The 25,179-nt window shown below is 39.9% G+C and overlaps 1 protein-coding gene and 1 non-coding gene across 2 annotated transcripts; one reads left to right on the forward strand and one right to left on the reverse strand.

The window, feature by feature from the left end:
- Positions 1-290: 290 nt before the first annotated feature.
- Positions 291-1,619, reverse strand: LOC141630427 (uncharacterized). Its single transcript, XM_074443248.1, has 3 exons — positions 1,421-1,619; positions 568-1,304; positions 291-476 (listed from the first exon to the last, which is right to left on the reverse strand). Exons 1-3 carry the CDS (start codon positions 1,617-1,619, stop codon positions 291-293), a joined length of 1,122 nt encoding a protein of 373 aa, XP_074299349.1.
- Positions 1,620-15,169: 13,550 nt separating this feature from the next.
- Positions 15,170-15,275, forward strand: LOC141636449 (small nucleolar RNA R71). Its single transcript, XR_012541059.1, has one exon. It is a non-coding gene; the product is annotated as a small nucleolar RNA R71 (small nucleolar RNA).
- The last annotated feature ends 9,904 nt before the right edge of the window (positions 15,276-25,179 follow it).

The raw sequence follows: 25,179 nt of genomic DNA on the forward strand, positions 1-25,179 counted from the left end.
CATCCGACATAGAGGCGGAACCAGGAATCGCAACTGCCCTGGGCTAAATTAAAATTATAAAATTTTATATTTTATATAGAAATTTTAAATCATCTTATACATTAGGAGCTAAAAAAAAACGTGGGGGCACACACGCCCTACACCCACGTAACTTACATAAATAACTAAATTTTACTCTACGAGATCCACTGAGTTCAAATTCGGATACTACATCAGCATTATTGATACTATTCGTAAATGTCCTTTCAATGTAAAGCACCATCGAATCATCAAGAAATTCATCATTCATCTTATTTCTCAGTTTGCTTTTGAAGATATTCATACTTGAAAATGCTCTCTCCGTTGTAGCTGTTGAAACCGGAAGAGTCAAGATAAGACAAATTAATCGATAAATTAAGAGCACATCTGCAACAAAGAACCCACACTCTAATGAGATACTGAAGTTGTATTTTTAAATCTTGAATCTTTTTGAACATCTACAACAAAGAACCCACACTCCAAATCAAGAGCACATCTATCATTTGAAGAAAAGTCTTGAGGATAATACTTCTCTGCAAGTTTTCACACATCTTCAAGCTTGAATGCTCGAAAATTGTGACGTGGATCAAATGAACCACCGAGAGTAAGAATCTCCTTAGAATTTTCCGTAAATCTGCTATCAAGTTCTGACAACTGAAAGTCTATCACACAATAAAATATGTTAAATCGATAATAACATTCATTTGTGATATCCTTTTCACAATCCCTTCTACTTTTCCTGTAAGGAGCGGTCAAATTTGGCATAGGAATATCATGCTCACAGCAAAATGTTGTAACCTTCTCGATTAAATTATCCCAACCTTTGTCTCTCAAATCTTGAAGTTTTGCTTTTACAATTGAAATAGAATGTATAGCATTTAGTATGCCAATGTCCTTTTTTTGCAATGTTTGACATAAAAAATCGGTAGTTCTCATGATATCATGCATCATATGTAAACAATACACAAAATTAAATTTTTTCAAAGCCTTACCGACTGCCTTAGCTTCTCCTTGCACTTTGTCTACTCCATTCAAATACAAATCATCGATAGTTGATTGGGTAGCTTTGAAAAATTTAAGAAGACTTGAAATAGAGCGCAAGTGTGAACCCCAACGAGTAGCTTTTGCTCTTTCCAAAGTGGTAGCTTGATTTTTTCCTGACCCCGTCTCAAGTGTACCCGCGGCTACTAAATCTGAGATTTCTTCTTCTCGGCAAGCTTTTAACATTGAATGTCTTTTAGCGGAGGAATCAACAAAGTTAAAAATTATAGTAAGAATAGACAAAACTGCCATACATCATGTACTCCTTCAGCAGCAGCATTCATAAACAACTGTAACCGATGAGCAAAACAGTGCACATAATACGTATATGGACATTCTCTTTGAAACAAAGCTTGCAAACCATTAATTTGACCACTCATATTGCTTGCACCATCATACCCTTGGCCTCGTATATTTTCTAATTGAAGGTTATACTGAGCAAAGACCATTATTATCTTATCCTTTAAAGTTTGAGAACAAGTGTCAGTAACAATGATCACGGTGAAAAATCGTTCTCTAAGTATTCCTTCACGATCAACAAATCGAATAATTATTGCCATTTGCTCTGAATTCCGACATCGAGAAAAGTTCGCCGTAATGGCGCAAAAATATAACACAACCTCTGCCTCTGTCCGGCCCTAAATTAACCTTAAAACCAAGGATTCACGTTATAAAAATACTCCCAAATACGATCCTAATACCACCCGATTGACTCAACAAGAAAGAATTACTAAGATGATCAGTAACCATGATGAAATAAATTGTAAGAATAAGAAGTAGAAAAGAGTCACCGACGATACCTTGACTAACTAAAGAAGTGGTGACGGAAGGCAGAACATGAAGATGTTTTTGGTGCGGCGGTGTGCAAGATTACGCTTCTCTAGTTCTCGACTTCTCGTTGTTTCTCTCTTCCCTTTTTTATTGTGTGATTTTGTGTTTGACGGTGAAAAACGGAGGAAAAGAAGTCTAATAGGCTTTAGAGTTTAGACTTCATTTAGTGCGTTTCTACTACTATTATTATTATTATTGTTGTTGTTGTTGTCGTTGTTGTTGTTGTTGTTGTTGTTGTTGTTGTTGTTGTTGTTGTTGTTGTTGTTGTTGTTGTTGTTGTTGTTGTTGTTGGGCCCAGAATTACCCTACCTGACCTGACAAAGGCCAGGCGATGATCAAAACTAAGATTCAAGCAAAGGACACCAGAAATAAAGCACTAAGTGGATAAGCACAGGCATCAAGCATGAGTTGATACAAGACATGTAATAAATAACCACCAGCCTGAACGGAGAACACGTCAGGCATAAGAAAAGGGTTGCACAAGCAGAGCAGGCAACAACCAAGCTGTTCATATATACTCCCTACAAATAAGGAAGACCAATTCAGAAGGAAAAGATATAGGGAATAGTCAAAGGCAACGGCTAAATGGATGGCAACCACCCCCGGGTAAATAGGGCACAAGCCCTATTTACCAGGAAACCCTAAACGGCAGAAAAATAAGACTTGGGAAGCTAGTATAAATTGAAGAGAAGAAAAAATAGAAAGAACATTCAACACACCCCTACTCTCACTTCCACTCTTGTATTCTTAAGCAATATTTTTGCATATTACGCCTGATATACAGATACTTTGTCAGGCTATCTAAGATCATAATAACAATCACTCCTGGCTTGGTGGCCGTGGTTATTTCCCTTATTCCCAGGGTTTTTCCACGTATAAAATCTTTGTGTCTTTATTTATAGTTTGTTTATTTACTTAACAAAACTAGTCAGGCAAGTTATTTGACTTAGATCACTCTACTTTAAATCCCTGGCAGGGCGTTCTCATTTACCAAAATCCCTGTCAAAACAATTGACGCCCACCGTGGGGCATCTAGCTAAAAAATAATCAAAACCCACTACAAAATAACACAAAAACTTAAGAAATGGCAGGAGATAGCATTGAGCAACAACTGGCTGCCGCCCAACAACAATTGTTGGAAATGGAACAGCTGAAACAGAAAATGGCCCAGGCTGAAGCAGAAGTTGCAAACTTAAAAGAATCAGAATCCAGCCTGTAACTAAAGCTGGGAGAAAAAGCTTCAGGATCAAAGTTGAAAGTTCAGCCTGGCACACCATTCTCTTCAATCATCAGGAACATTGATTTCTCCAATATTGGCACTCCTACTCCACCAAGTCCAAAGCAGGAGAAGAAACAGACTCAGAAGAATTCCAAAATGAAGAAACCTCACCAGATCAAACTAACACAACAATCATGATGGCTATGCTCCAGGAAATCCAAAAACTTCATGAAAGATTTAAAAAGATTCTTGGAGTTCCTACCCCAATTGAAGAAGCAAATCCAGAAAGTTATGCTGATTCTCCCTTTATGGATGAAATAGCAAAGATAGACCTACCAAAGAAATTTGTGGTTCCCTCAATGAGAATCTATGATGGTACCATAGATCCACAAAATCATGTTGCCAACTACAAGCGAAGGATGTTGGCAGCATCTATTCCCAGTGAACTACGCCAAGTCTGCATGTGTAAAGGATTTAAAACAACCCTGAACGGACCTTCCCTGCAATGGTACATAAACCTGCCAAATGGAAGCATCAAGTCCTTTGCTGACCTGGTCAACTCTTTCAACCATCAGTTTGTCAGCAACAAGGAACTAGAGAAGAGATCCAGTGACTTATACAGGATCAAGCAAAAGCCTGAAGAGTCAGTTAGATCTTACATGACAAGATTCAACAAGGAAAAGGTCTCAATCCCCAGATGTGATGTTGGAACAGCCGTGGAAGCTTTCAGGCAAGGGTTACCCCTGGATAGTGACTTCTACGATGCAATGACCATGAAACCCTGTCATACCTTTGAAGATGTCCAGGCGTTGGCCATAGGCTACATTTGGCTGGAAGAAGATAAAGGCTACAAGGCAGACAACACTGACAACAATTCAGGATATGACAAAGTCAACAGGAAAAGTTCCAACCACAGAGGAAGCAGTTCCAGGCCATCTCCTAATACAAGGCCTGACAGATCTGAAGTCAACTATACACATGAACAACGAGGTAATTCCAATACTTATCCTCCTATCCAAGAATATAACTTCTCTGTTGATATTGCAAGACTAATCAAGAGACTTGACCATATGGGAGACATTGTCAAGTGGCCAAAGAAGTCAGACAACCCCAACTCTAGGAAGGATACTACAAGGTAGTGTGAATTTCACATGGATATAGGGCATACAATAGAAGAATGCCTGGGATTGTGCAGACTAGTGGCTTACCTGCTAAAAAACTGATATCTGAAAGACCTGATGCCAACAAAGAACATAGAGGATGATGGAAAGAGAAAGAACCCAGAAAGGCAACAACGTGACCTACCCCAAGCACCACCCATCTATGAGGTCAAATTCATCAATGGAGGATCTGAGATTTGTGGCCTGACCAGTTCAGCTGCAAAGAAAATTGCCAGGGAGTCAAAAATGAAATATCCTTTTAAACCTAGAAATTTACCTCAAATTACTTTTGACGACACTGATATGCAGGGCATTCTAGATCTACACCATGATAGCCTGGTCATCACCATGCAAATAGGAACTGTTCGTGTCCTAAGAATCCTAGAAGATGGAGGCAGCTCAGTGAACCTGATCATGCTTGATGTCCTTAAGGCAATGAAGATTGATGAAAGTCAAATCATAAAGAAGTCTAATGTCCTAGTAGGATTCAGTGGAGAAACAAGGAATACACTGGGGGAAATACACTTGCGCACATATGTGGAATGGGTCTCCTCATATGAAAGATTTGGTCATGGACTGCCTATCATCCTACAACGCCATCCTAGGAAGACCATGGATCCACAATGTAAGGACCATACCCTCCACCTACCACCAATGCATCAAGATACCGACAGAATGGGGAGTAGCAACCATAAAAGGTGAACAAAAATCCGCTCAGGAATGCTATACTGAGTTACTGAAGCCCTCCAAGGCAGGTAAATCTCTCGCCTAGCAATTACAGTACCCTGTCAGGACAACTCATGTGGCAGAAACCAAAATGGAAACAGATCAAGTAATTTTAGATCCTGAGTATCTTGACAGGCATGTACTGGTAGGATCTGATGTCCCTGACAACATCAGGCCAGAATTAGTAAGCTTTCTTAAAAGTAAATCGTCATGTTTTGCCTGGTCACATTTTGATATGACTGGTATAGATGCAAATATTATTACACATAAACTAAATATAGACAAATCTTATAAGCCTGTTCAACAGAAAAGAAGAAAGTTTTCCCCTGAACGAAATGCTATTATTAATGAAGAAGTGGATAAAATATTGGATATGGGGATGATAAGAGAAGTCATGTACCCAGACTGGCTAGCCAATGTAGTGATAGTACAAAAAAAAAAGAATGGCAAGTGGAGAGTTTGTGTAGACTACACAGACCTCAATAAAGCCTGCCCAAAAGATCCATTTTCGCTCCCACATATAGACGCAATGGTAGATGCTACAGCAGGCCATGAGCTTATGACGTTTATGGACGCCTCACGTGGATTCAACCAGATTAAGATGCACCCATCTGACCAGGAACACACTGCATTCATCACAGAAAGAGGCATATACTGCTACACAACAATGCCCATTGGCCTGAAAAATGCAGGGGCAACATACCAATGCCTGGTCAATACGATGTTCAAGGGCCAAATAGCGGACACAATGGAAGTTTATATTGATGACATGGTGGTCAAATCAAAAAAGGCTGAAGACCATGTCAGGGATTTGGAAACAGCTTTCAAGATCCTGGAAGAATTCAACATGAAGCTTAACCCTTCCAAATGCCACTTTGGAGTCTCTTCAGGCAAATTCCTAGGTTACATGGTGACCAAAAGAGGAATAGAGGCCAGCCCAGAACAAATAAAAGCCATACTGGAATTGGAATCCCCCAAGTCAGTCAAAGACATTCAAAAGCTGACGGGAGGAGTTACAGCCCTGAATAGATTCATATCCAGATCATCACAGATGCAAGGCATTCTATGACCTGCTCAGGAAAAACAAGACATTCAAATGGTTGCCTGAACATGAGACAGCCTTCCAAGATCTCAAAGCATACCTGACTACACCTCCACTACTAGCCAAACCAGACGAAGGAGAACCCCTGACGGTCTACCTATCTGTCATGGAGACAGCAGTAAGTGGAGTCCTAACTAAAGAAATTGCCGGCCAACAGCATCCAGTCTACTATTCAAAGGATGGACCCTAGCTACGTTGCCTGGAACCACATGAAGCCAACCAAGTTATAGAATATATACATGATGGATATTGTGCAAATCACAAAGGTGGCAGAAGCCTGGCAAGTAAAGTTCTCAGGACAGGCTATTTTTGGCCAACCCTGAGAGCTGACTCCATAGCATACAGCTCTAAATGCAAGGCCTACCATCAGAGCTACTACATTCCATCTCAACCCCCTGGCCATTCATGAAATGGGGCATGGATATAGTAGGCAAATTACCTCAAGCACCAGGATAAAAAGTTTTCATGTTGGCAATGACTGACTACTTTTCCAAGTGGATAGAGGCAGATTCTAACAGGCAAGTCAAAGAGAAGGATGTTATGTCATTCATCAAACGGAATATCATATGCAGATATGGAATACCTTCAGAAATAGTGTGAGAAATTTCACCTAGAAGATAAAACGTATAAGATGTATAATTATAGAGTTTTTAGATTTACTTTTACAAGTGTATTTTATTTTATTATTTAAGCCTTGTATTTTCCGGAGGTAAAATACGGCGGTAACGCCTTGTAATTCCGCTGCTGTCTATTGTTAATAAAAGAGGCTCTTTTGAGCAACCTGCTTGCTTTTCGGGGCGTTACAATTAATTAATTTTATCAAACATTCTTGATAAACGTAATTAAATAATGTCCAACAGACTCGTCAATTCGATATATTTAGAAAATAAAAAATATATTTACTGTGAATAATACTATCGTTCGTGTACCAAAAATACACCTAAATATACTAACGTAAGCTAGTGATAAATAGGGTCGATTCTCCACAGGGAGGCAAGATATCTGTCTAAAGGTCCGTCTATCTAAGTCACAATATGGGGGTTTTTTAATTTGATTTCTAAACTACTAAAGGTTTAAAGGGAAGAGAAATAAAGTAAGAGCAATAAAAGTGGGAAAATACGATAAGAGTGATCAAATAAGAGGAAGTATGCTAGGATTTCGGTTCACCATGGTAGTCTATCGACTCAGTTGCAAATAGCCTAGACAATCTATTGTGAGATGGATAAGGGAAAGGTCCTTCCGGTCCACTTTCTATCCTACATTTCCATTAACTTAACTTCCGTCCTCATTAGGGTAGTCTACTGTTCATAGCAGGTCTATTTATTCCAATCTTCCGATTCATGAGTAAAGTTAACCAGATTAATGTAATTTAGAAGCGTGCACTCAATTAAATTGGTGTTATAGTTATATTGCTATGAGGACAAATTCTCACATATAAATTATCTAGTCTATTCGCTACATCGTCACAATCCTACCATGGATTCCCTAGTTCTAACATAAAGAGAATTAGCTACTCATCGTCACAATCCTACCATCGTCACAATCAAGCATAAACAAGACTAGGGCAAGAGTAATAATGAAAGAACAAAAGATTAATTCAAGCAAAGTATTAAGATTAAAAAGGAAAGAATGATTACAATCTTAAGAATCCGGCGTAAATATCAATCCACAAAGCAAAGCAAAGGGTTGAGAGATTAAGCAGTAAAAAAAGAGTAATTTTGAGATTCAGAAGTTTAAGAGATAGTAAAAGTGTATGAAAGGATCTCCTAATGACCTAATTACGACTTCTTTATATAGGGAAGTGTAATACTTAACAAAATAAACTATCACGGGCTTAATTAAACCCGCATACATTAGCAAACCCCTCGATCGAGTGATTTCAGACAACTCGATCGAGGTCTTCTCCATCAATTCTTCTCTATCGAGCAGTTAAAGCTTTTGATCGAGTAACTCCTATAAACGCCATTTCGATCGAGCTCTTGGAATCACTCGATCGACCACTTGTCTAGCCAAACCACTCGATCAAACCATAAATCCTCTTGATCGAGTGGATGTCCATCATATCAGCCTCTCACTCATCTTTGGCAGCTTCCTTGACCTTCCTTCACACATCTTGAGGCACGTCTCTTTCTCCTATATTCCCGTCTCCTTGTAATGCATGCTGAATAGGACGAATAAGGTGCGGTTCTACTACTTTCAGGTTCATTTTTACAATTTAGACAAAAAGAAACAAAGTAGCCAATTCGGGGCATTTTGCAATACATAACGGTACAAAAAGTCATAGAAATGCGTGCAATAAAAGGCTATAAAGACTATATAAATTGCATGTATCAAATCTCCCCAAACCGAACCTTTACTCGTCCTCGAGTAAACTAAATGCAAACTAATGGAACGGAAAAGAAAACTCAGAGCTAGCTATAACTTGTCTACTTGAACCAATTTAATTCAATCGAAAATTAATAGTCATAGCTACAGCAGTCGATACGCAAACGAGCTATATGATGTCCATAAATAAAGCTGACCTATCGACCTTGCAAGACCAACAAAATCGGCCTCTCACGGGGTCACTCTTCTCTCATGAAGCAAAGGGTGAAATATATGTGTAAGAGAGAAAGAGAAACAGTCGCTCACCTAAAATGCGACCTACATAACATGCATGCAACAAAAATGATAGACGATTCAAGTACCATACATACATTCCAACCAACAATGTCCGTCACAGCCGAGGGCTTCAAATGATATGGGAAAGTGAGGCTACAGGTGAGAAAAGGCAAAACAGATTATGGAAATGTGGAGGTAAAGCGTCAAGCCAGTTCATAAACAAGACCAAATAAAACCATCCAAAACTCAGCTGACTAGAAAATAAAGCACAAGTGCCCTTCATGGCACACAACTCACTAACAAAATACACTATCTCCTCAAAAAGATGTAAATAAGGATAGAGGAGTGAGACCGTCACAAACATCCCTTTTTTAATACGGTCTATTTTTTTTTCAAATACAACTAACTTCTTTTTTCAATTTTTTTCATTCTTTTTTTTTCTTCTGCTCAAGTGTAATTCAATTTTTTCAACTCCCTTTTCTTTTTTTTTTCTCTTTCACATGTTCCTTTTTTTTCATCTTTTTCTCATTCTTCTCATTCACCAACTCCGAACAATGAAAACATGCCAAACTCGCGCAAGGATGAATGTACCACAAAAAGTCACACTAAACTAGCTTGACAAGGCAGGCTAAATATTGGGTGTAGCTAATGGGTCAAAAAGGCTATATTTGGCTAAAGGGGAGCTAAATGGGTGAAAATGAAACAAAGGGAAATTTGTAAGCACCTCCCTGCATGTGACACCGACCACAAACCCGAATGTATGCATTTGACAAGAAATCGAATTTCATAAATGTGCAAAAGTGATGAACATGTTATGCAAGGAGTACTACTCTCAATTTCTAATGAACTGGTCATGAATGTCACCAGTTACATGGCTCTAAAACTCAGAAATTGTAAAGTAGGTTGCCAATTTATCAGGTCAAGTCTACACAGTCAGCTAAATTTTCAACATTAACTCGTAGATATGCGTAAGACTAAACTAATAACTGTCAATAAAAATGCAAGGCTCAAGTAAAAATGACAAGTTAAAGTGCAATTTCATCACGGAAATCTACCGTCCCGACTCAACCTATATTCAAAATGAAACGTGAATATTTTTTTGATTTTTTGATTTTTCTTTTTGGATTATTATGATTTTTGAAAGAAATAAATACAATGCAAGCAGAAAAAGTAAACATGAATGCAAAAACAAATGCAAATGCAGACTCAAAGGATGCATTACCCTCCCCAAACCAAAATAGACAACGCCCTCGTTGTCCTCCAGCATACACCAGCATAAATATATGGAACGGGGTAAAAACAACCAATATATGCATGAACAACAATAAATAAAAAGGAGACAAAAATAAATGAAAGAGAAAGAATATACATACAAAACACGAACTTCCCCAAACCAGCCAGAATACTGGGGAAGTGAGTAGACCATTAGCTACTCGTCACCCTCCTCCTCCCCCTCTACCACCGTGTAATCGGGATCACGCTCCTGCTCCCTCCTCCTCCCCTCCTGAGCTCGTACTCTTTCCTCTTCCTCATTGGTGTCTGCCTCGCTGGCTGGCTATGGGTACCCCTCCGCCGGGTACCGGTAGAAAGACGGGTGTGGCCAGCCCTCAGGGACAGGACGTCCTCTCCTCATGTGATGCTCGTATAAAGGGAACAAAGCAAGTGCAATATCCCGCTCCATACGAGCCTGCCTGGTAAGAAGCTCAAGAAGCAAACCGTCACGGAGTCAGACCAGCTGTGTAATCTCAGGAGTGGGAATAGGGATCGGTGTAGGAGTGGCCGTGGAAGTCTGGCCACCCTTAGACTGTGTGGATCCCTCTCCGGTCTCAGGTCACTTCCGCTTCTTGGCAGCAGAAGTAGTGGTAGTTGGAGCAAGTACAAGGTGGTAGAAGGGCAAAGGTGGAGATAGCCTACCCCTAACAGTAGGCAAAGGGACAAGACGGGGTAGGGTGGTGCAAGGTAAGGTCTTGGACAAGGAACCACAAATCTTCCAAGTCCGCTGGTCAAAAGCAAGCCAAAACATAGACATCATGGCAGGGATGTCGAGGTACCTATCAGTGTCTAGGTGTGCTAAGTCATGAGGGAAGTTAAAGAAGATAGAATGGGCGAGAAAGGTGGCTATGCCACCATAGACAATGGTGCCCGACGTCTTCTGCCCCACAGTATGAAAATACTGAGCAGTCAAATAAGCAATGTTAAGGACAAAGGGGCCCTCGCTATCGATGTTCAGATAGCCCCCAAGAATAAACAGCTCAATGTTGTTGACATTGTTTGGTTCTTTACGGCCAAAGATGGTCCCACCAATGAGACGTAAAAAGTAACGGGCCAGGGGAAGGTGGACATGAGCGATTCTGCTCTCCTCAAAACTGGTCTGTGCCAAAGTCCGCCACAAGGTGCGTAAGCCCTTCCTAGAAGGGTCCGAGGCACCGGTGGAAGACAAACCTAACCTACTGTAAAACTCAGATAGGGTCTAGATCGTGGTCTGGTTAAACAACCGGAAGAAATACAATAACTACCCTGGTCAGTGGCGTAGGCAGCTGCAAAAAAAGTGAAGGAGCTGAAAAACTCGAGGGTCAGCTCCTTGTAGGTCGTGGCACTCATGGTAATCAGTGCAGACATCCCCGTCCCGTTCAATATCAACTACGGGCTCGTAAATACCTAACCTCTCAAGCGAATTTCGACACAAAAACTTTGTCGAAGCAAAGTCACAACTCTCTAAAGCGTAAAAACGAGTACGATGCATAGCGTTAACAAAATGTACCTCAGGTAGTCGGGGTGCGGGTCAAGAGACTCATCGGCCCGGAAAGTAACTCGCCCAGCAGCAGGTGTGGCTCGTCCATCACCCCGTCCTCTAGTACCTGAAGAAGAAGCTCGTTCAGTAGTGGGACGAGGTACTAAAGCAGCCCGGTAGGCAGCTGTGACAGCTGGTGACGACGTAGTAGGGGTCGTCAACGTACTAGATATGGTACCTGAAGTAGAAGCGGTGGCTGTGCTAGTAGAGGCAGTAGAAGAGCTAGCAGCAGTGCCAGCAGAAACGGTGGTAGCACTGAAGTGGCAGAAACATCGGAGACAGAGCTAGCACTAACAGAAACGAAGCTAGCAACAGCAGCAGTAGTACCAGCTGTAACAGTAGGAAAAACAGTAGGGGAAACAGCGGTACTAACAGTCGGAGTGACGGTGGTAACAGTAGGGACCACCGTCTCAGTCGAGGATGGAGCAACAGTCGAGCTAGTCGAAGGCAATGTACTACTATCCATCCTAATCAAGCAAGCAATGGGGGAATACAATCAATTAAACAAGAAAACTCGAAATTCCCAATTATCAGACGGATTTTCGAAAAATATTGAAAAACCCTAAACCCTAATTCCATTAACAATGTCGAAAATAATCAAATAGACAACAAAGGAATGAAAGGGGATACTTACTTGATGATTAACCCACGAGATTAAGCTAGAAAATCGACAAAAACCAATGCAAAAGACGGATTTCGAATAGAAAACCCGCAAAACCCTAATTCCCAAAATTAGAAGCAACAAAAACGAATTTTAAGGGGAAAATTGAGGGCTTTTGTCGATTTAATAACATGGAAGATAATGTGGGTGTTAGATTTGATATTAAGGGAAGATTAAGGGAGGAAAATGGGGAAAATCGCACAAGAAATCGCAAACAAGGTGAAAAATTAAGTTAGAATGAAAATAAGAGGAAGAAAAGGAACATCCTGCGTGTTAAAAGAAATTTCTCTCGATCGAGTAATTTAAAACCCCTCGATCGAGAACTCTGGCTTTCATTCTGCTCGATCGAACAACTTTCCTCTCGATCGAGGAATCCTCATTTTTCACATTTCGATCGAGTAACTGAATCTACTCGATCGATCACTTTTCTTGGGCATTCCTCTCGATCGAGTACAAAAAGTACTCGATCGAGTTAGTTTCTCATGTAACTCATCCCTATGCGACATAATTTCCCCAAACCTGCATAAAAAGACGCAAAAACACATCCCGACAATACCAAATCTCAAAAAACAATATGCAGTCTATAGTCGGTTTCCGCTAAGCTAATTAATCTAATGCCTAATAGTCTAAAAACGCAATAAAGTAGTCCAACGGAAATTCAAATTTTATAAGTTGTTACACGGGGCATTCCCCGCTTACTGCCCAAAACACTTTAGTAGCCCACAAAAGGACTTCTGACTGGAGGAGGTCCCTTCAGCATCTCGGACCGTCCTCTTCGATTGCCATGAGTTTGAATTTGAACTGGTGGAAGGAGAATAGTTGACATCCACGTATGCACGAACTTTCTTCTTCCTCTTGTCTTTCCCATCAACATTGGCTTCTTCCCCAGCACTTTTATTGACTTTAATTGCACTTTGACCGTTATTGACTCCAGCATCCACTCTATCTGTACCTACAACAAGGAAAACAGAGAAATGTTCCTCCTTTTCGCTCTCAGTCTGAGGCGGAGGGATTACAATTGCAGCACAAAATTCAACATTCTCAGCTGGAGTGTCTATTACTGAGTCAATAGAGGATAGGGCATTGCAAGGTTGAACTTGCATGGGAGCCCTACAAGATTTAGACTGATGAAAAATCAATTTTTCATTTCCTACCTGAAATGTGAGTGTCTTCCCTCCGACGTCGATCACTACACGAGCAGTGAATAAAAATTGTCTCCCTAAAATGATAGGGGTGTGAGTGTCCTCGAGGATGTCAAGAACTACAAAGTATACGGGAATGAAGAATCTCCCGATCTTGACAGGTATGTGCTCTATAACTCCTAATGGCCGTGATATGCTACGGTCAGCCATCTGAACGGTCATGTTAGTGCAATTAAATTTGGTCAACCCGAGTCTCCTAGCGAGAGACAAGAGTAAGACGCTCATGCTAGAACCCGCATAGCGCATTATCAATCAAATGGATACCTATGTGACAAGGAATTGAAAAGCTGCCCGGGTCAGTCTGTTTGGGTGGTAACTTATTTTGAAGTAAGGCAGTCCCTACTTCAGTTAAAGCTACCATCTCATGATCATTTATATGCCTCTTACGTGATAAAATTTCTTTCATTAATTTCATATAAGAGGGTACCTACGTAAGCAGCTCGGCGAATGCAACATTAACATGTAAACTTTTCAAGAGCTCGACAAATTTCCCGAACTGTTGATTAGCTTTGTTGGTCTGCAATCGCCTTGGAAAGGGCACGGTGATAGGAATTTCAAGCCCTTTATTCCTTTCTTCCAATGTCTCAGCAGGTTCAAACTCATCTTTGCTCGATCGAGCCATTTTACCTCTCGATCGAGGCCTTTCAGGAGACATTTCACTCGATCGAGCAATCTCAGCCTCTCGATCGAGTTCTTCAATATCAACAGTGTTTGATCAAGGCACATTTCCACTCGATCGAATAGTTTATTCAGAATTTTCACTCGATCGAGTGGTTTCAACCTCTCGATCAATTCCTTGAATATCCACTTTACTCGATCGACCCTCAGAACCTCTCGATCGAGTAATATCAGCAGCATTTCTACTCGATCGACCACTAGAAATCAGTCGATCGAGTATTTTCTTCGTGCTAGGCATGTTTTCTGCATTAGACGACTGTTCGCCATCAATAATAACACTCCTCGGGTCTGATATGTCCTCAACAGCTGACAATTTTGGTCCTTCATAAGAACGAACACTTCGCAGGTTAATTAAATTTATTGTCTCATGTGGATTCTTCTTAGATTGAGACGGTAAATGACCCGGTTTCCTCGTGGATTGGCTCGCGGCCAACTGAGCAACTTGAATTTCAAGTGACTTAATGGATGCTTCTTTTTGTTGGTCACTCATTTGCACCTGCTTAGTCAATAATTGAATCATCCACTTTAACTCACCCAATTCACTAACTCCACTTGAGGAATCTCCTTAATGTGGCGGTGGAAAAGATGGAGGCTTTACAAAGCCTTGTTGAGCTTTAGGAGGAGGGACATAGGGTTGTTGCTGCTACGGTGGAGGAGTAGGATTAAGAACATTCTGACTGGTCCACCTCAAATTGGGATGGACTGCCCCTTGGTTATTATAATAGGAACCTCCTCCTTGCCTATATTGTTGAAAGGCAAGGACTTGTTCCTTTTCTGTTAGACAGTCAATAACAGTGTGACTGTCATTGCCCCCATATCTCTCACAAGTGACAGTTTCCTGTCTAGTCAATAGATGAACCGTCTGTTGAACACCAGCAGCTTGCACTTCGAATCTATCAAAGTGAGCATTCATAGCTTCTAGCTGAGCCACAACTGCATTGTCGACCGAGTGCACCGTGCGAATACCGTCCCTCGCGTTCCCATACTCAGCACAATGGGTCGCCATCTCCTCAATAATGCACCATCCCTTATCATCATCATTATTTTTTTGGAATCTCCCATTAGATGAGGCATCAAGTATAGCACGGTGGTCATCATAAAACCCATTATAGAATTGGTTGCATAAAAACCACTTATCAAATCCATGGTGAGGAAGGGACCTCACCAACTTCTTGAACCAACACCAAGCCTTATAGAAATTTTCATCAGGTGCCTGTTTGAAACTCGTAATCTTTCCTCTCAGCTGATTGGTACGTTGTGGAGGAAAGTACCTTTTATAAAATGCAAGAGCAAGAGTTTCCCAGTTGGTAATACCGGCTGCAGTGCGATCAAGATCAGTGAGCCACTCCCTGGCTCCGTTAGTCAATGAAAAAGGAAACAGAACTTCCTTTATCTTGTCTTGGTTCACTCCCTTAGTGGCGGGAATGGTAGAACAATAGTCAGTACAGACCTCCATATGTTTTCGTGGATCTTTACCCGCCACACCTCGAAAAAAGTTCATTTCTACCAAATTTATATAAGACAGACGGATATCAAAAGTGTTACCATCCTCTGTCGCGAGCTTGAAACCTTTGGGAATCGAGAAAGCTGTGGGCTCTGAGTGACTCGCAATGTTAGGCATCTTTACTGGCGTGGTAGCAGAAATAGAATTGTCTTCTTCACAAGACGGGTCTTCTGCAAAAAGGAAGTGTTGTAGCTCGGGTTCAAAAGTACTCAAGTCTTCCTTTCGAATCTTTCTTTGTAGACGGAGTCTATGCCGAAACGATCTCTCCGGTTCAGGATCAGCAGGAACTAATTCTGACATGCTGGGTCAACAACACTGAAAGAAATAAATGAGAACTGTCTCAAGGAATAAAAATTCCCTGGGACGGATAAAAATAAACGAAACAAAAAGGCATATAAGGCTATTGCCTCCCCGGCAACGGCGCCAAAATTTGATATTGTCGTTCGTGTACCAAAAATAAACCTAAAATATACTAACGGAAGCTAGTGATAAGTAGGGTCGATTCTCCACAAGGAGGCGAGATATCTGTCTAAAGGTCCGTCTATCTAAGTCACAATATGGGGGGTTTTTTAATTTGATTTCTAAACTACTAAAGGTTTAAGGGGAAGAGAAATAAAGTAAGAGCAATAAAAGTGGGAAAATACGATAAGAGTGATCAAATAAGAGGAAGTATGCTAGGATTTCGGTTCACCATGGTAGTCTATCGACTCAGTTGCAAATAGCCTAGACAATCTATTGTGAGATGGATAAGGGAAAGGTCCTTCCGGTCCACTTTCTATCCTACATTTCCACTAACTTAACTTCCGTCCTCATTAGGGTAGTCTACTGTTCATAGCAGGTCTATTTATTCCAATCTTCCGATTCAGGAGTAAAGTTAACCAGATTAATGTAATTTAGAAGCGTGCACTCAACTAAATTGGTGTTAAAGTTATATTCCTATGGGGACAGATTCTCACATATAAATTATCTAGTCTATTCGCTACATCGTCACAATCCTACCATGGATTCCCTAGTCCTAACACAAAGAGAATTAGCTACTCATGTTATTAGGGGTGTCAACAATAATAACAACAATCATGCTAATTAGGGACATAATGAAACGATAACAATCAAGCATAAACAAGACTAGGGCAAGAGTAATAATGAAAGAACAAAAGATTAATGCAAGCAAAGTATTAAGATTAAAAAGGAAAGAATGATTACAATCTTAAGAATCCGGCGTAAATATCAATCCACAAAGCAAAGCAAAGGGTTGAGAGATTAAGCAGTAAAAAAAGAGTAATTAAGAGATTCAGAAGTTTAAGAGATAGTAAAAGTGTATGAAAGGATCTCCAAATGACCTAATTACGACTTCCTTATATAGGGAAGTGTAATACTTAACAAAATAAACTATCACGGGCTTAATTAAACCCGCGTACAATAGCAAACCCCTCGATCGAGTGATTTCAGACCACTTGATCGAGGTCTTCTCCAGCAATTCTTCTTTATCGAGCAGTTAAATCTTTTGATCGAGTAACTCCTATAAATGCCATTTCGATCGAGCTTTTGGAATCACTCGATCGACCACTTGTCCAGCCAAACCAATTGATCGAACCATAAATCCTCTCAATCGAGTGTATATCCATCATATCAGCCTCTCACTCGTCTTTGGCAGCTTCCTTGACCGTCCTTCACACATCTCGAGGCACGTCTCTTGCTCCAATATTCCCGTCTCCTTGTAATGCATGCTGAATAGGACGAATAAGGCGCGGTTCTACTACTTTCAGGTTCATTTCTGCAAATTAGACAAAACGAAACAAAGTAGCCAATTCGGGGCATTTTGCAATACATATTGGTACAAAAAGTCATAGAAATGCGTGCAATAAAAGGCTATAAAGACTATATAAATTGCACGTATCAGTGAACTCAAGAGAGAATTAGAGGGTTGCCTGGATTAGGTGTAATGGGCCTAAAAAATTAGAGGGTAATTATTATGGGTCTTTTAAAGAGGTTTGGTACAAAAGAACTTATTCAGGCCCAGTACTCATTCCTCCCTAGAAGCAGTAATAGATTACTCTCCTCCCCCCTCTGTAAAAGTTACAGGAGGAATAAAATTTAGGGATCTCGCTCTTTGTCATCAATCTTTTTGCTGGGAAATTAGAGATTTGTGATCATCCTTGCTTCAAATTTGATCCATCAGGTATATCTTTTGATTTAGATAAGATTATTGCATCAATTGTGATCGATCGTTTGAGATTATCTTTGCGATTTTGATGATTTTATCATGAGTTTGCTGCTACTCACAAACAATCGATTATACGTTCAGTTTTTCTTCAAATTTCATAGGTGTTAATTTTTGTGTATCATTCATAATTATCTTGTCTTACTTGATTTTATTGTTTCAATTTCATTTTTGTGACAATTTTAGTTACGAATACCTGGGTAAGTGTAAATTACTTGATCCGAGTTTTAATTAGATTTGTGATAATCATTTGCTTTGAACATGATTGATTATATGTGAGTAGAAGCCTATTTAGCATGATTGAATGTGTTAATTTTATTTGTAAGGCTTTGAACGATGTGGGTATATTTTAATTGGAGATGTCAGGCATGCTATTAGCATAATTTGACGATAATTTCGGTAAATAAGGTCAAATCGACTTTCAAAGAAACTTGAACATGATCGATTATGTATGAGTTGCAGCCTATTTAGCATAATTGAATGTGTTAATTTGATTTGTGATACTAATTTGCATGTTTTAATATGTTTTTTTATATGATCTTCTATGCAGCTATGGCTCGTAGAATACTGTCTCGGAAGCAAAAAAGCATAGTTGGTCTTATTTGGTATATTAGAATGAGATCCATGATATGTGTGTGTTTGTGTTATTATATGATAGCTATATTAGAAACGATGAATGTGCCTCGAAAGAAAAATACTCACACGGCAAAACGAACAATGAGTCAAGACTAAAAAATATATCTGAATTTTTGAATTTTTATCTAAGTTGTATAGATAAACTTAGAATGGATAGATATACATTTAATGTATTGTGTGGGGTACTTCGGTCTAATGGTTTTCTTAGAGAGTCTAAAAATATGTTTGTAGAAGAAAGGGTAGCTATATTTTTAAATAGCACATGATCAGAAATAAAGAATGCTTGTGCAACATTTAAGAGGTCCAAAGAAATCGTGAGTAGGAACTTTCGTGAAGTTTTAAGAGCTGTTTTACGTTTCTATAAGCCTAATAAAGACCCCACAACCAATAGAAGAGGATTGCGGGGATTCAAAATGGAAATGGTTTAAGATACAACTTTGTTATTCCAAGTCTGTCCATAGATCAAATTTAATATAACTTATTATTCTTTTATTGAGTTTGTTTTTATACTTTCAATGGTCCATAGAATTGTTTAGGAGCTTTAGATGGGACACATATCACGTTAAAAGTTCCTAATATTGAGAAACCTAAGTACCGTACAAGAAAAGCAGAGATAGCTACAAATGTTTTAGCGGCTTGTACTAAGGACATGCAGTTTATGTGACACCCCCACATACAAAGGTGCCTTACCAGGACCACCCTAGCATGAGAGACCGTCACCAACTCGGTTGCCCGAGGTTAGCATATCAAAGTTACCAATACAAAACATAATTATTAAAGTATAAATGATTAACTGGTTACATAGTTCAAAATCCAAAAACCAAAGTACATGTGTCTAGTGTTCAACAACTAAAACTGAAAACTAAAAGCTCTTGACAGCGGCAGCTAGACTCGAGTGATAACTCCCCATGACGACCCCATAGCTAAAGTACATCATCACCTGTCACAATCTACTCACCATCCCCGAATGGATCACCACAAATTTTATAAAACAACAACGGGGTCAGTTACTGTGTAACCAAAATAAGACAAGTACAGAAAGGCAAACTGCTGATCATCACACCTCCAACTCCCGATCTCACATAGTAACTGACTACACACTAAAGTGTGTAGCCTTTCCAGATTACCCATCGCAACAGAAAATCCACACCGCCAATGGGGGACCGCAACCAATCCCCACCAAATCCCCGCTCATCAACGAGCGATAACCCTGTTCATTAATGTGCACATCCCCTCCTGTGGCGGGTTCCACAGAGGGCGAAACTAAGGCGTGAAGCAACTCCTGCAAGTGACTCCACTCAGCCGAGGACGTGCCTCGCGAACATCATCAACAACCATCACATCACCAACATCAACTCCGACACACCAACAACGATCAGCAGATAAACAATCGTACAACAATACAATCAAATACTTATAATGATTAAATAGTAGACCGAGTAGGGAAACCCTACTTCGCACAACTGCAATGAGTCAAAAGCAAGGCAATCTAAAACGGCTCCTCTACGAAGTCCTCACCTAACAACAATCACATAAACTCCAATTACCATATGCAAAACCCCCTTTTTCCCCCAATTCATAAATTAAGACAAACCCTAAAAAATTAATCAATGAAACTAATGAAATCAAGGACTTACCAACACCAACGATATAATGAATGATGAAGAAGACTTGCTAACAATCCACACACTTGAGAGATATTTGGAGAAGATTAGAGTTACGTTGAAGTGTTTAGGTTTTGTGAAAATGATTAGAAACTGTTAATCCATGATGATATAACTCTAATCCTTTCTAAATCAAACAGCGGAAATAACACCCGTCAGACCGGATACTCAGTCGAGTATAGAGTATACTTGACCGAGTATCCTCTACTCGGTCGAGTATTCCTGGGTAGTAAACTTCCCAGAAACACACAACACACCCTGCAACATTCCGTTTGATGTTTATGGGTGTCTTGGTTTTGGATTTGCTGGTGGATAATATGTTAGTGAAACGGAGCTAGCAGCGTTTGTGGATGGTAGTTTCTAGTGTATGGAGTTAGTGTGACACCCCCATACTCCAAGTGCCTTACCAGGACCACTTAACGTATGAGAACGTCACCATCTCGGTTACCCGAGGCAATGATAATCAAATGACAATGAAGAAACATAATTTAAATAACAATATAGTTTAAGGTGAATACATGTTCAACACCAAAACTGTTAAACTGAAACACAAGGTTCTCAGACGGTCTACTGATAAAACTATCAAAGCTATAAAACATCGTCTAACACAGCAGAAGACTTCTAAATGCCACGTGATGACTCATCCCAGCTATCCCATACACGTCATATCATACTTGCTCAATAACTGCTCACCATCCCCGAATGGATCACCACAGTTTTTAAAATATTTAAACGGGGTCAGTACTAATTACACAATCAAAGCCACACTGAAACAATCATACAAACAGATCACACACAATCCCAGTCTCCATCTCCAATCACCTCATAACTGACTACACACTAAAGTGTGTATCCCTGCCAGAGTACCCATCGCAATAGATACTCCTCGCCGCCAGTGGGGGACCGCAGCCGTTTCCACCTAACCCCGCTCATCTCCATTGAGTGATAAACCCATGTTCATTAATGTGCACATCACTTCTGTGGCGGGTTCCACAGAAGGTGAATCAAGGTCGTGAAGTCGCTCCTGCAAGTGACTCCATTCAGCTAGGGACGCACCCCAAAGAACACAGACAGATAAACAGTAATCACAACACAACCTCAACAACCGTTTGAAACATTCAACAATATAATATCACGACACAATCACCCCAATCATATAATTAATACCGAGTAGGGAAGCCCTACCTGAAAAACCAATCACCACAGACGATCTAGCACCTAATCGGAATTCTCCTCGCGACTCCTCCTCCTCCTCCTCCTATAACATGTATACAATCAATTACTACCACATACATATAAATCACCCAAAAACCCCCAAATCTATCCAATTAGGATTTTAACCAAACTCAATGAAATAACATAAAAACTATATAAGGATCTTACCCTCGACACGACGAACTCAACGGCGTAAAGAACACGACGATCCGACCCCCTTAGCCTTTGGGATTTGCTAACAACGCGAAGAAGGGGAACAACGTAACTCTTTTTCTCTCTTGAAAGATTTTAGAAAAGTAAAAACTGATTAAGTAAGGTGACGAAATCCTTTTATACTAATCACGCGTTATTAATAAAACCCGGCTAAAATAACCGGTAAGACAAACTTACTCGATCGAGTAAGTAACTTACTCGATCGAGTGCCCCTTACTCGATCGAGTGCCACACATACTCGATCGAGTACCCATCAGACAGACTACTGTTTCGTATAAAAACATACTTACTCGACAGAGTAAGCCCCACTCGATAGAGTACCCAGAGACTCATTAAACCGTAGTATTACAGTCTTCCCTCCTTAAAAGGAACTTCATCCCTGAAGTTCAACCCATACTCAAAAACAAACATACTAACTCGATCAAGACAAAATCTACCACAACTAAGAACTCAAAACAAAACTCCAACCTACCAAACATGAACTCGTAATACCAACTCCACCAACTATTCCTACCTCCACAACATGGCTCACGATATCGTATCAACTCCATTATATCTCTCTCGACACTAACTCCATATACTACCAACTACCGTCCACAAACGCTGCTAGCCCCGTAATATATCATCAACTAGCAAATCCAATATCAAGACACTCATAGACATCAAACGGAATGTTACATTCTACCAACCTTAAAAGGAACTTCGTGCTCGAAGTTTACTCACACTCCTAAACATCATCATCAAACTGCCAAAACTATCGAACTCATAATCATCATCATCCAACTGTCAACACTATCGAAATATTCTCGCACTCCTAGACATCACACTACTACAAGCACGGTCATGACCTTTAACAATATCAATCACAAAAAAGATCCATCCTTTATTCTCCACTAAGACTCAAACTTCCAAGTCCACTACAACATCTACAACCATCAAACTCTCTTTGCCGCATCCTACTCCTCTTAAGATAAATGTTACGTCCTCGTAACTCACTAATACTAGATCCTTAGCTATATCTTCTCATTATCTTCATCACCACCACATGTCACAGATAACCGCCTATACCTAAACACTCACCATTCCTATATCCAAGGCTCTCTTACTTAAACAGCTCTCGTACCGCAAATCATTCGGTACAGCACCTAACCTATACCACAAAATCCTTAGCTTAACCAAAACTTCAAATCTTTCACATTACCGCAACACGACATACCTCGCTATATAAACTATATAAAACTTCTATCGTCAAAAGCATAACTCACGATCCACACTTGTTACGTACACTCACACTAGATCCTCAAGTTCTTTTCTTTCATTACCGCAACCCTCACACATAGCTTAACATGACACTAATTTCCAACACCCTACACTCACTGTCCTAAAATTTGATTATGAACCACCTGCAGCGTCCATATCAGTACAACACATATTCCACAAATCACTTGCCATGACTATGTCTACCAATTCCTCATCTTAAAACAAGATCAAAATTACTATAACAACTTCTCACAACTGTGTCCCATCAACAGAATATTACTTTACCATGACAACAACGAAAACATACACAACTCTCTTTTATATCATACTCTACCCTCATTCTCAAACTGAAACTGGTAAGAAATATCAATAAACAAAAAAACTGTCTATCTGTACAAACTGAAACACATAGGAAGCAACATCAAACAAAACAACAATCTATGTATAACTGATATGTACTTTTGAGAACTCGTGTCATAATCATCTCGCCTACTCCACCACAACCGATGACGGTATCACAACACCGCCACCAACAGCCGCACCGCAGCGCGAATACCCGCATCACAATACGAAATACCATGCCCGGATCACCACCCGAGGCACAACAACCACATCGATAGACATCACCACTTACACTATTCTCATGCACACTGACTTAGGACAACTTCCTGGACAAGGAAACTTACTCAAAACCATTTTACTAGATCACAAAACAACATATTGTACGGAATAAACATATAAGAACCCCATGAATACCATCCATACCTTTTTACGAAATAAACATATATCATGAATACACATACAAGTATTAGTCATGCCAGATCACTCAAATCATCACTTTGAACGTCATTCCATTAGGTTACCGTATGCAACATATATTACAGAACATTTAGATACCAACTTTATGAATATAACACCATACCACTTATCGTGATGTCAAAACCTCACACAAACGTTTATACATATCATAGACCCATAATCACATCCAACTAGTCAATCCTGATTACGTAAGTTACCACCTGACAAAGGTTACCTCTCACCCGAGCTTAACTCGTATGCCCTCATAACACATTCTCCCATTCGCATAACCATCACCTCATGCCAAATATAACCATACCATTACTATTCAACTATTAGCACCCGCTCCATCTAACCACATCTTATACTTCCTTACATCCATACATTTCAATCCGGCCTCTACAAAATCAACCTCATTAGAATTACTATCTTTATCTATCATCACCCTTAGCCACTAGTGACAACACCTCAACACTACCGTCGTTCGGACATCAAGCCTCTTACACTCATCTCTAAACATCACGGTTTCTTTCCTATTTTCGGTTAATCTCCCAAATAACGAACATCAACCTATCAACAAAATCTACCTCAACATTTTTCCCAATACTATCCTTAACTGTATCGTCATCTAACTCTCCACCAAAATCTCATACTGTGCAGATACTAAATCAACCTCTTACTCCCTTAATTCCTCAACACTCAAGACTAATCATGTTGTCCTGAAACTCCTATATAACCATTAACTAACATCCTCATGATTGGTATCACACATCTCGACAACTCCTTACCTCTATATCACATAACTCTGGTCAACATTTTCCTAGTTTTACTCCCCTCATTCTTTTCTTTTACACTCGACAAAATCAATTAACCATAAAACTCCTTATTACTTCTTCCTAACTCTTTAGTGCACCGGTTACCTTCTCGTTGCTCCAAAACTCAAATCCCATTATTTCTTATCGATATTATCTCACTCTTCCTTACCATGGATATTCTCTTATCATGCTATCACTCTCACTTATCACCAATCAATCTACACGGTCAGTCCACTCCAACTCGTTTTTTTTTTTCCAATCCCAAACTCATTTCATACTGTTAACTGCCCAATAAAATCACACATTAGTTCCACCTCTTGATAAACCAAATTCCCAAAGTCACTCGCTATCTGCAAACCCACATCGCTGCATAACTCAATCTAAGCTCTTTATATCCCATTTCTTTCCATTTACCTATAATGACCTTTCCATTACATATATTCTTAGCCAACCGAGTGATAACTACCTCCCTTCATAATTCTTAAACATCCAAAGTTACCACCATATGCGTCTCTCATTTCAATCTTTCATTCTCACGTTCCATAAACTTACATCACCCTTGCCCACATTCACTTACTTTTACATTACTCAACACAAAATCATATCACTCATCCCATCTCACAAAACATGCTCTATGCCTCAATTAAGCCTTGCCAATCTTCCTTTTCTTTTTCCTCTATCTATCACAACCACATATAACTCATGTCCTCTCCACCGAACTTATACTCACGATAGGTGGCACTCACTACACCATAAGATTGGGTAACTTACGCATCAGGATCAACATAAATGTAAAACAATGCATAAAGAAGCAAAATAATAC

The sequence above is a fragment of the Silene latifolia genome, chromosome Y (genome assembly GCF_048544455.1).
Source record: "Silene latifolia isolate original U9 population chromosome Y, ASM4854445v1, whole genome shotgun sequence".
NCBI classification, from domain to species: domain Eukaryota; kingdom Viridiplantae; phylum Streptophyta; class Magnoliopsida; order Caryophyllales; family Caryophyllaceae; genus Silene; species Silene latifolia.

What these genes read in the sequence shown, in the direction of transcription:
- LOC141630427 (XM_074443248.1), bottom strand. Translation starts at nt 1,619, where the DNA reads ATGGCAATAATTATTCGATTTGTTGATCGTGAAGGAATACTTAGAGAA. An exon ending in TATGAGTGGTCAAATTAATG is followed by an intron (nt 1,305 to 1,420) that starts GTTTGCAAGCTT and finishes GATGTATGGCAG; the next exon opens with TTTTGTCTATTCTTACTATA. An exon ending in GAGCATTCAAGCTTGAAGAT is followed by an intron (nt 477 to 567) that starts GTGTGAAAACTT and finishes TCTTTGTTGTAG; the next exon opens with ATGTTCAAAAAGATTCAAGA.